This window comes from Diadema antillarum, unplaced genomic scaffold (assembly GCF_040938485.1).
Source record: "Diadema antillarum isolate AM-2024a unplaced genomic scaffold, OU_Dant_1.0 seq00001400_RagTag, whole genome shotgun sequence".
NCBI lineage: Eukaryota > Metazoa > Echinodermata > Echinoidea > Diadematoida > Diadematidae > Diadema > Diadema antillarum.
The window spans coordinates 65,237-77,708 of record NW_027272155.1 but is presented as its reverse complement, the minus strand read 5'-3'; the positions used below and the strand labels follow the sequence as shown (position 1 = coordinate 77,708).

The window sequence follows — 12,472 nt, the reverse complement described above, 5'->3', positions numbered from 1 at the left end:
ATTACAGACAGCTGCTGGGCTACACGATGGATAGTCCCAGTCTGAATCGTTGATCCGATTACTCAGTATTCTGTGCATGATCGATGTGTGTCCGGTGCGTGGTGCATGCAGGGTCGGTCACAAGAGTTGTTTACCGGCGGAACGCCACTTTAAATCCCACTTAAAAAGCATATAAAACAAAAGTCAATACTAAATGGGTTAGTCAAATACCGGTTAGTGATTGGCTAAACACAGTCACGTGATGGAGGCACATTGGTTATGTTCGCCCACTCGGGGCGAACATTTTTGTATAATGTTCTCCCATGGGAAAACATTTTCACGTAACAAATGACAAACGATACCAAACGATTGAACGATCATATTTTTCACGCAATAGGATAAATTTGCCTATTCCATACAATGTGAAAAAGCAGATTTGACTAACCCATAACAGATGACTGATGACTTTTGTTGTCGGGAACATGTACCAAACGTTCCAACCTCAGGGTTTGAAATGCTATTTCGGGAGGCAATAAGTCCCTTGATGACTTCGTCTCGGGACTTATAACCTCCCTCAATACTCTCTAAAAAAACAGAGTGAAAATATTCACTCTTAAAGGAGTGAATACAAAAAAGAGTGAATTTAGAGTGAAATTAGAGTGAATTTCGAGTGAAAATGTTCATTTTCACTCGTTTTAGAGTGACCTCAGGATTCACTCCAAAATCTTCGAGTGATCCTTGAGGTCACTCCAAAATGAGTGAAAATGAACATTTTCACTCAAAATTCACTCCAATTTCACTCTGAATTCACTCTTTTTTGTATTCACTCCTTTAAGAGTGAATATTTTCACTCGATTTTTTTAGAGAGAGTAGCATTCCAAACCCTTCGGGTGGAACATTCGGTATGTTCCCTCCCCCGCCAGTCATCATCTATATAATATCGTCCAGATATTAGTGCAAAAGTCAAAATCAGAGTCATGTATCATGTGAAAGTGTTTAAAACTGTTCCATCCTGAAAAGCCGGTTTTATCACTTACTTAGTATTTTCCACTTAATTCCCACAAATAAAACTGATAATAGATAATTTTCAAGTACAATTCTTTATTGAAAGATATATCAGGTTAGTGACTGGGCATCCCAAGTCTTATAGTAATTTTCATTTATTCATCATTTTTTTTTTGTCCAATTTCTATTCGCGCATTCCCGTGTCTTTACCATTATCACCTATCTTTATGAGAAGGGATAGCGGAAAGTAATTACCATCACAAAGACTTATCTTCCTTCTAGAGTATTATATCTGCCCGCATGCTATGGCAGATCCAGTTTGGCACATGCTTACAAATATTTTCGAGTGGCGGCATCGAACGTCTAGCAAAGGATAAGAGGGTTGTGAATCCATTCTCTTGAACCTCAATAATTGATACGACGAATGTACTCGCTATCGACAGCACAATTATAGCCTACCTTTACCACAACTCAAGCCTATACAAACAGCACTGGACAATTAACAACAAAAAGAAAAGGAAACTTACCGGCACAGTGAATTGCTTATTCATACTAAAATGACAAGTCCACCTTCATATGCATGTGGATTGAGTGAATGCAGCAATATATTAGTAAAACACATCAGTGAAAATTTGGGGAAAATCGGACAATCTGTTCGAAAGTTATGGATTTTCTAAGTATCTGTGCATTCACTGCTGGATGAGAAGACTATAACTACCACAGAGTATGATCCATTATGCGTAGAACGATATTAGGAAAATGATAAAGAGAATTTCACAAAATGTTTTTTTTTTTTTGCAACAAGTGCACATTTCCTCAACTTGTCACTTACGTATATATTAAGGGTGATATTATTCCCCCTGCCTTCTGAAAGAGGCAAGGCCAGTGTTCTTTTACATTGAGAGAAAAGTGAAAATAAAATAATATGTTGAATTTTCTTTAATTTTCTTTATATGGTTGTACACAGTGACATCACAAGCTGTAGTAGTCTTCTCATCCATCCAGCAGTACATAAGCAGAAACTTCAAAAATTCATAACTTTTGAACCGCGGCTGGTCCGATTTTCCTCAAATTGTCAGTGATGTGTTCTATTAATGTTGCTGCATTCACTCAATGCATGTCTATGAAGAAGGACTTATCCTTTAAGAGTCTATAGCACAGGATGGATGGGAAACAAACAAACAAAAGTGAAAGGAAAAAATACTTCGCTACGTGAAAAGGGGAGGTCATGCTCTAACCAGGCAGATGAAAAGAAACTTTTCACCTCCCTGATATACCCGACATGAGTGAGTGCATGGGTGCATCCTCCAGCACCGAACTTTTATGTTTGTTTTTTTCATGGTTTTTTTTTTTTTTCAGTGGAAACTCAAGTTTCAATTTTGAAGAACAGTACACTGTAATATGTAGTGGACCTTTCTGAACGCGCTGAAAGGAGTAAAGTGAACGAGCAGTGCAATAGGTCTGGAAGAGGTATGATATCAAACGTCAAAATCAATTAAATTGTCGCCTTTATAGCATCATAATGCAACTTTGCATGGCAGCCATGACAAAACTTGGTGTCTGATCTTTGCGGATCGTGCATTGAACTGTTCAGAAAGTTCAACATCATAGATTCTTCTTGGCTTTGTTTTGATAAAGATGGATTGTAACCACGTCCAGGTTAATCGCTTTCTGTCAATGAATGTTCCCATCGGCAAGAGGCTTTCGTCGAGTCCATAACCATATATACTGAATAGGTCTTTTATTGCCCTGGGGTGCATATTATTTCTTATCACGGAAAACAGGCATCACACAATCGAAGATAGAAGGGCAGTGACCGGGTGGGAGGGCCATCCCCCTCTCACAAGAGGGAGCTCTTGATTTGTATTTTTAGAATACTGTACATGATATTGTAATTGCAATTTAGCAAGGTCAGTAAAATTGAAAATAAACTCTGTTTTTGATTGATTTGTTTCATATACTAATCAAATTGTTTGAAAATTATAGGCCTAATATCCAAGTCTAAAAAAGGGGGGTCAAAGAAAAAAGGTCACAGTCGAGTCTGGGCCATATTATACTGGCTGTCAAAATATCATTTAGCTCATTTACTCATAGTGAGTCGGCATATTAGAACTGACCAAGTGGGAGTGACGTTCAACCTATAAGAGGCCGGGTAATTTGTGTTACATTGTACAAAATTGTCAACCGACAAAATCGCCACTCTTAACTGCTCCGCCTTTTCTACTCAATTTTTCGGGTTCAACAAGGACATAACATGTGCCAAAAATTCGGAAAACAGAACTATAGATCCTTTCCCACCAGCACAGCTTCTTCCTCAGTGTCATCTGCCTGTGGAATGTACATCTAGCCTACAACAGTGGTATCTGCTCCGTCTATTGAATAGCCTTCCTGAGCCACTTATCACCACTTTCTACTCTGTTAGCTCTCCAGATGATGAGAAGCCTTATTTTTGTTTTCGTTTTCTTCACATCGCAATTTAGATCCTTCTTGCATTGTACTCAAGGATCATTTGTTATGTGTTTAGGGATCACACTCTCATCAATCATGACATGAACAACTACACTCTGCAAAGAGGATTATGCTCAATGGAAGAAGAAGAAGAAGAAGCTATTCTGGGAGTTGAACATGTTTATTTGCTGTCACTAGCTACACTCACTCTCATATTCAAATGGCATCAACCACAAACAAATACTGAGATAATTTGAATTGCTTCTACATGTATCAAATATATTTTATACATCTGTATTCTCTAGTTACAAACATGGTGTAAACACTCATCATACACGTACAATGTCTATACACATTATACAGGGAATGCCACAATTGAACATACACTGAATCTCGACATACACTTTTCAACTACTTTGTGTCTTGATGTATTGCAGTATGTACTTTCAATTACTGGTACACTATTCACTCTTTTCTCAGCATCAAATGTGCTGAAAATGAAATACACTGATCAACATGCATTCCCAAATTATTCTCTCACTGTTGGATGTGCATGTGTGTGTCTTTGTAAAGTCTTACCTTTAAAATATCATTTTTTTTTTTCTCGTTTTATCATGTAATAAAACAATAATAAAATAATAAAACAATAAAAATAATAAACAATAATAAAATAATAAAACAATAAAACAATAAAACAATAAACAATAAATCCTGTATGGAAGTGAAAATGAACAGACAGGCTTCTGTTTCTTCAAAGTGTACAATGTACACACAAACAAATGACTCTGTGCACTATGCACATTTACAAATCATTCGACACTATTACACATTTTTAGCATCACTTTTATCTAAACACATGTTGCATGAAAACAGTGTACTCCTGTAACAGCGAACACGGTTATAACAAAATTCTGGTTACAACGAAGCAAAAATTCAGGCACCAGTATCATCCCCTTTATTATTTATTGATATTTTTTTTGGTTATAATGAAACTATGATAAAACAAGAGAAAACTCCTGTATATGCCAGGACTTTGTCATAACAGGAGTATACTGTAAAAGTGACTGAAAATAATTATAGAAAAGAAGATATTGAGGTGCAACTTCAATGTCCCATGCTAATCCTGGTACACAACAACTTCAAGCGCAGGGTTACGATGTAACAGGTAATGTAGCAAAGAGTTGGTGAAATCTTGAGCAATTATTGTTATTTTTTCTCTCTATTTTAGGCACTTGATTCTCAGACCAAGTGCCCCAAAAGATGCAGCACAAGTCATGAATGCACTTTTTTTAGTATTAAAACCATGTATGCAGTGTACATGTATATGTATTCAACATGGTTACATGTTACGCATCCCTAAAACTCTCTAGACATGTGAAGATGTTAGATGCATTATCATTCTCCCACAGCCAACACGGCACATTGGTAAACCGACTGCCCTGTGTGACATGACGTATAAAACAAAAGTTGGGCATCATCCAGGATGCTTTTTAAGATAACAGGCATGGAAGGATGCCATGTTGGTGTAGTGAGTGGAAATCAAACAAGATGATGATTTTTTTTTTTTTTTTTTTTCAGGAGTATGGGTACATAGCATACACTGGTTCCACATTTACATCAACCCATAGTATCCTTTCATTTTACAAAATATGAACACGATCATACTGATGATTTAGGGAGGGACAGTTGAATATAAACATGATAGAGTCACCTTTGTACTTTCTATCAATTCAAAGTTGGTAACACAGCACACTCATTGTGACAGAATCACACTACAGTACTGGTCTGTTGTTATCTGCAGTAATGACACTGCCACATACAATTACAGCATAACTGTACTTGAAATCTCTATTCAGAGGGGTGAAGGTTCAGATGTGAGTTCTTCAAATTCAATTTGCAGAGGGAGACAAATTGAAGAAACTCACACCTGATGCTTGTGCTTGTTATACAAACGTGTACAACCATGTCGAGGACTGATGTGCAAAACTCGATACTGTCAAAAGACATGTTATTGATGCAGCGGACATTATAGGATGATGATCATTTTTAACCCATTGAAGACGAGTCCCGAGATACTCCGGCAGGTGTCTGATGCGAAATGCATGTTTTAACAAAGTCAGTCTGTCTTCAACAGGTTAAGTTGAAAGGTTGCCCAAATATCAACTACTGATATCAGAACAACTAAAAGTGTACACTATACTTAAATATCGACTCACGGGTGCATTCTGCTGCACAATATATCTGGTAGTACATGACACAAACAGAAGTGCATATATTTTCATTGTATGTAGCATGTTATGTGATCAAAAGAACATTAGTGTCACATAACTTTGCCATGAATCCCTGGGATTAGTTTTACAATTATCAACCACTCAATGTCTGAGAATTATAACAATTATAATACAAAGGAATGTCATTATGTCAAACTCCTTGGGCCTATTGAAATCAATCTTTTATATCAACGTTGCGCTACATCAGAACTATGAACTCTGGAACACTGTATCAATGTTGCGCTACATCAGAACTCTGAACTTTGGAACAACGGAAAAGTGTATAAATGTGATTTTGTTAAAACAATCTATTTTGTGATGAGAGCCTACTGTATGATGTAAATATACAACACACATCAGGAGATTTATATTGTATCCTCTATATACAGTCCAACTTCAATCTGTGTAAGTAGAACTACTACTTGTACACTGTAATAATTTCTTGCCTGACTTCTAAACAGAAGACAGGTATAACATCCGCGGAAATTTCAAATTCAGGATCAACCTTCCATCTGACATCACATATACATGTATTAATCTATGCATGGGACTACTGATTATTATCATAGTGAATCATGAAATTTTTTACAATATTATATGACAAATGTACTGTTATATGGCAACTGGTTAGTCAAAATCTCATTATTTCAATACAAATATGGCTTTTCACTGGCTTTGACTGGGACTGACCCCTTGGTAAATTCTGTTCTGGTATTTTTTTCTTCTTTTTTTATGGACAACTAGCAACATAACTTAAGAAAGAAAAGAAAATACAAAACATTACACAAGTTACTTGTGATAAAAAAAAGTAGATATATTGCAATGGTTTTCTAACTGAAGTATTCTAAGCTTGCCTTTGCCTTTTCCATTTCATGAAGAAATGAGTAGAACTCGGGCACTGACAACTCTGTGAGGGAGACAAGTGAAGGGGAAACGAAATTGAATTAAATCAGATAAGGCCTTAATAACATTCAAACATTAGAATCCAAGAATCTTCAGGAATGAAGGAGGGATAGTGATCTGAAGATGAAGACAAATTAGAAGAAGAAATGGAAGGAGTATAGTCTAAGTCTTGTTTGTTACTCTATCAACTTTCTGTGCTTTGGGAGCCAGTGGCTGCTGATGATGATTGGCATGGTATCCTTTATAAATAAAACCAACAACTCCAGTTCTTCACTCGTTATTAAGTTTATGAAATACATTAGACAGAAGGAAACATGATGAGCAAAAGTTTAATATTTAGACACTGTATATAATAACCCCCCAACAAAAATGCACAAACACATATAATCCAATGCAGAGAAAAACTTACCCATGTAGACATTTTCTGTCTTGTTGCCCTTGTTTACAACAAGCTTCATCTGGATAAATGTACTCCCAACCTGCTGTAACTCACTACTCGCTGCCGTCACTGTCACAAATCATGCAGAGAAGAATGATACATGAAAGTGCAATGTCTAGGTCAAATGTCACATGATCAAAATGTTACAGTAGTGGTACACTTAAATAATACAATAAGTGAGGTGCTGTGGTAACAGCACAGAAGGCTTGCATCATACAAATGTCAGGGGCGGATCCAGGGAGGACCGCAACCGGCGCACGCCCCCCCTTTATTTTTTGTTGAAACAAAAGAAATAAAAAGAAAAAAATGGGGGGAGGGGTGCGTGCGCCCCCCTTTAATTTTGTAAACGTGCCCCCTAATTACGGAATTCCTGGATCCGCCCCTGAATGTAGCATGCAGGCCAAAAGTTGTACAGTGTACAGTGCACTCTGGTTATAACGAACACGGTTATATTGAAATTCTAGGTACAACATTAAATAAAAATTCAGGCCGCAACATTATCCACTCTATGTATTTTTATTGTTTATTTTGTTCGGTTATAACGAAATTTTGATATGATGTCATATTAAATGGTATCCCCGGGGTACCAAATAAAATCAGCCATTTTGTTGAATTATTTATTCTTTTCAAAAGGTTGTACCCTGGGTTGCCAAAAAGTGGAAATTATTTTGGTGCTGGAGCTAGCACGTGTTAGCCACTGCACTGCATTGTACTGAAGCACACGCTAAATTGCTAGCACAGCGTGCCATGCATGCACAGTACAAGCATGTATAACATGCAGTAGCATGGGAATGACGATGTACACGCACACACAGTGCATGCATTTTTCTGCAGCTGTCCTCAAGTGGACGTGAGGTGGCGCTACACAACCTGGTACCCAGGGTACTTGATACGGTACCCCAGGGTAACGCATGATACATCATATAATGAAAGAAAATTTCCAGTTCCCGAGGACTACGTTATAATGGGAGGCCACTGTAATAAAAAATCAAACTGTTCATACATCCCCCCCCCCCCTCCCGAGTGCATATGATGTTGAGCCTATCACTATCAAAAGCAGGCAGGTAAAAGCAGGTACTGTAGATATACACATACCATTGTTGTATCAACCTCTTAACTCTGTGTTTCATCACCATCAATTTTTGTCAGCACAGTCACAAGTAAAAACTCTTGAAGCTTGGCTGGTGAAACCTTTCCACAAGTCCTAAACATCTTCAATACCTGGTTTTACTTCCATTTCAGACAGATCAAAGGAAACTCCTCCCCCCCCCCCCCCCCTTTTCAATTATTTATTATATATGTAGAAGCCTGTGCACAAAGTTTCAAGTTTATAGTTCTAAACTGGTGATATCATCAAGATAATCAAATAAGATAAATCTTCTTTAAAAACAAAGAAAGGTAGAAAAACAAATTCTGCGACAGTGGCTTGGGCTTCTCACCTCCAAATTTCCACTCCATGTCTACCAGCTGATTCACCATCAACGTTTGTCCCACAGCACTCCGGGAGAGCCCCACCAGGTTACTTTTCCACTGACAGAGATTAAACAACAGTACAATAATAGTGACAGTCATCCATATCATGGTCTGCATCACAAAAATCTCAAAAACTAGCCAATATATGGATCTTTAGTTGAGCGCAGACTCTGAAACAGAGTAGGCTCCAAGCTTTAAAATGATGTATAACTCAATACAAATGGATTTTCCTAACCTATCTTTATAATGGAAAGGAATTACACATTCTAGCAAAGAGCTAACTGAGAAAAGAGGCTTTGAAGTTTAAAGGGGAAGGGTAGTAACTGATCAGTGGGAATCAGTGGAAATGCTGGGAGATGATTGTTCCAATCCTTATGGGATTCATTCAAGAGTTCACTGTATATCTATTGTTGTGTGGAAATGATTTGCTTCAGAATGGTCTCATATTCAAGTAATGTGCAGTTTAATGCTTCCAGGTTAGCGTCCCTGGTCAGTGACGGAGCATTAATCTGCACATTACTTGTACTTGAATATGAGACCGTTCTGAAGCAAATCATTTTCACACAACAATAGATATACAATGAACTCTTGAATGAATCCCATAAGGATTGGAACAATCATCTCCCAGCATTTCCACTGATTCCCACCGATCAGTTACTAGCCTTCCCCTTTAAGGTCGATTCAAGTTGCATAATCTCACCGTCCTGTACTCTGTACAATGAGTTCGACATACAACAGGATGTAAACTCTGTAGCAACCACAATGAAGGGATTATCAGATTAAGTTGAAATTTTCCACACTCATAAAGTGAAGTCTATTCATGATTGATTCCAACTTCAATTGCAGTAGCTCCATTCTGTTAAATTCATTAGAGTTTACAGTGGGGAAGTAGAAAACAAAGTGTTTTTAAATAGAAAAAATGCAAAAAGCACAATTTTCCATTGGCATTATGACCCAAATTGTAGAACTGTGTAAAAGATGAGTTGCTCTATCAGAAAATATGAAAAACTGAAGATTCACTAGGTTGACTAATCTTCCTATTTTGAAGTACAAGCATCTGGACCCCAATGGAAGATCAGCTGGAGTAGCTGAATACGGTCTGTCCAGCCCATCTTGTCAGATGGCAAATGAAAAAAAAGAAGAAGCTAGGAATGAATATTTTATCATCTTAAACTATTTATTTCATCATCATCTGTCATGTCTGATGAATCACAATCACATTCTTCTGTAGTTATTGGTCACATTACAATATCACGTCAAATACAATCCAGTTACCTTTTCCGATACATGACTTGATTTCTCCTCTGATAGGCCTGTTTGTGAAAGATAGAGGATGACAGTTCAGCATGGATGAATACTATCAGTATGCCAGACATAAAATCCTAAGGACATTTTCACCATATCACTTCTGACAAAGCTTTAGACTTCTTATTTCAAGAAAACATACTACTCACAAGAAGACTTCTGTTCGGGGCATAACTGAAGGGGTCCAAGATACAAAATACTGCTTAAAAATCAGTTCTAATTAGATCGTTGAGTTTATGTTATCTATCACTTGCAAAATGGCATCTGCTTACATTGTGTGATGGTTCAGCATCACACTCAAGGAATTAAGCATACACTGTAACTTATGTCTTGTAACTCAAAATGGCATCTGCTTCCATTGTGTGATGGTCCCTAGCATCACATTCAAGGAATAAAGTATACACTGTAACTCGTATCTCACATGATAAAAGTTGAAATTAATAATGTATACTCTTAGAGTTTGTCACTACGTAAAAGAGAAAGAGAGAGAGGAAAGAGAGATACCCTACTAATACTATTCACCTTTGTCCATGCATTCTCAAACCTATTATAATTACAGACAATACTTAATATCATCTAAAGAACTGGTTACAATTGAGAAAGTGTTAGAAATATAATCATGATTATGCACAAAGTAAACAGGGAGATATATCATGGCATACCTAAGTTGATGAAGTCTTCCTTCAAGTCACTAGGACTGAGATTCCTCCTCACTGCACCTGTAATTCACAAAATAAAAATAACACACAAATGTTGAATCTGAAACTCCAATTGGCACTGGAGCTAATTATTGTATTACATGCAAAACTGATCTTAATCAAGTTTCACTTGCATACAGCATAATTAGTGAGAAGAGTCAATGACAATAACAACCACAACTCCTTTGAAATAAAAGTGGACCTCACATACACGTGATATGAATGCATCCTTGCCAAATATTTTTATCCATAGCTGCTACTTTGTTCAGTCATAAAACAGCACTCATTGAATTGCAATTGTGCCCCAAAACTTTGAAAAATTGGTAACACTTACTGTAAGGCACTGCAAGAAGGCTCTTCACAACATTTCTCAGGGCGGGGCCACTCACTCCTTGTTCATCAGCAAAGTCATCAAGCTGACTCAGTAACCTGCTGGACTGTTGAATCAATCACACAGAACACATGTCAATCTCTGGTAACACTCATTTCTTCCACATTAGAAAACATTTGCAATACATCTAGGTGAACTACAAGTAAATTAAGTACGATTCTATGACACTGTACAGAGTAACATTGATATGAATGGGCAGAAAGTATAATACTTTTATCGACTTTTGAACAAGTGCGTGCCACAGTCCACGTTGACTTACATGGGCATAGTGGTGCACATTCATTCTAACAATAGTAACATCATGAAACTTTAACCCCAGAAAAGGGGGGGGGGGGGGGGTCGATACACATACACAAGTGCAAGTACACTGTACTACACTTCCAAATATGGCAATTGATACCGGTACTGTTTTGGCAATTCCTTTGTTCTTAATTCACTTGTTTATCATGGTTTATGCTGGATGGCTTGGTGATTTGTGTACTTGAGCAACACTTGAGGATGTTGACAGAGATTTACTTTCTCAAAATCTATGGCACACATGTCACATGCTCAGTTTTCACACAAAATATCCCAATACCGCAAATGCAATTAACACATTTATTGTAGTGGCGCAGGACATGACAACCTCACATATGGTTGAGTCCAGCTATTATCACAACGCAGGGCATATTATTGCATATCATGCTGTAGATCTACATCTAGTCTACTCTACATGGTCTAGAATCGCATGTTCTTTTTGGTGAATCCCACCATGCACCAGTTAGTGAGTTACCACTACTCTATATACCACTGCACTGACTTACCGTATTGGGCTCCAGGAGAAAGCTGAAGACGATGGTCACTAATTGGGAAAATTGCTGGAAAAAAAGCAGAATGAAAGAACTAGAAAATAAGTATGAAACAGTACAAGCCAGTTTTATTACTTATAGATCTACGCCTCATCTGACAATAGAAAGTCTCACTCGGTGATCTCACACACTGCATACGTTACGGCTTGGATGTCAATACATACTACACCAAAATATATACATGGGGCAATGCATTAGTCAGTTCGTGGATATTGTCACTAAAACTAAGGACTAAGGTAGCTGCCGTCGAAATTAACGGTTGTTTTGAAGAATTGAACAGTACTGACAAGGGGAACCAACTAACCTCTTCATTAAATTTGTTGAGAGACTGTATGTCTGAAAACATAGAGTCTGTAGGTGTTTCCGACGTGAAGTGGAAGGAGCTCGCCATGTTGCAATCCAGTCGTTTAGATAGGGGATTAATGATAAAGAAGCCCCTCCCCCTACTCGCCCGACTGCTGTCTTGAAAAGGGCTCAACGCACAAAGCCCGGGTGCAATAGCTAAAAGATGTTTCACATCAGAGAATAACATAATTTGGATGTTTTTCTTTTTGAACGCATAGGAGATAAGATCTATGTATGTATGTATGTATGTATGTATGTATGTATGTATGTATGTATGTATGTATGTATGGTTATGTATGTATGTATGTATGTATGTATGTATGTATGTATGTATGTATCTATCTATCTATCTATCTAGGGCCTATCTA

General features: G+C 37.4%; 1 protein-coding gene across 1 annotated transcript; it reads right to left on the bottom strand.

Annotated features, from left to right (window-relative positions):
• Positions 1 to 4,076: 4,076 nt before the first annotated feature.
• Positions 4,077 to 12,163, bottom strand: LOC139709037 (COMM domain-containing protein 7-like). The gene is made up of 8 exons (XM_071621005.1): positions 12,064 to 12,163; positions 11,715 to 11,768; positions 10,855 to 10,957; positions 10,485 to 10,541; positions 9,793 to 9,830; positions 8,484 to 8,574; positions 7,015 to 7,113; positions 4,077 to 6,609 (listed from the first exon to the last, which is right to left on the bottom strand). The coding sequence occupies exons 1-8, from the start codon at positions 12,148 to 12,150 to the stop codon at positions 6,533 to 6,535; spliced, it is 606 nt and encodes a 201-aa protein (XP_071477106.1). The 5' UTR covers positions 12,151 to 12,163; the 3' UTR covers positions 4,077 to 6,532.
• Positions 12,164 to 12,472: the final 309 nt, after the last annotated feature.

What these genes read in the sequence shown, in the direction of transcription:
- LOC139709037 (XM_071621005.1), bottom strand. Translation starts at nt 12,150, where the DNA reads ATGGCGAGCTCCTTCCACTTCACGTCGGAAACACCTACAGACTCTATG. An exon ending in CAAGTCATGTATCGGAAAAG is followed by an intron (nt 8,575 to 9,792) that starts GTAACTGGATTG and finishes AATCTCTGTCAG; the next exon opens with TGGAAAAGTAACCTGGTGGG. An exon ending in CATGGAGTGGAAATTTGGAG is followed by an intron (nt 7,114 to 8,483) that starts GTGAGAAGCCCA and finishes GATTTGTGACAG; the next exon opens with TGACGGCAGCGAGTAGTGAG.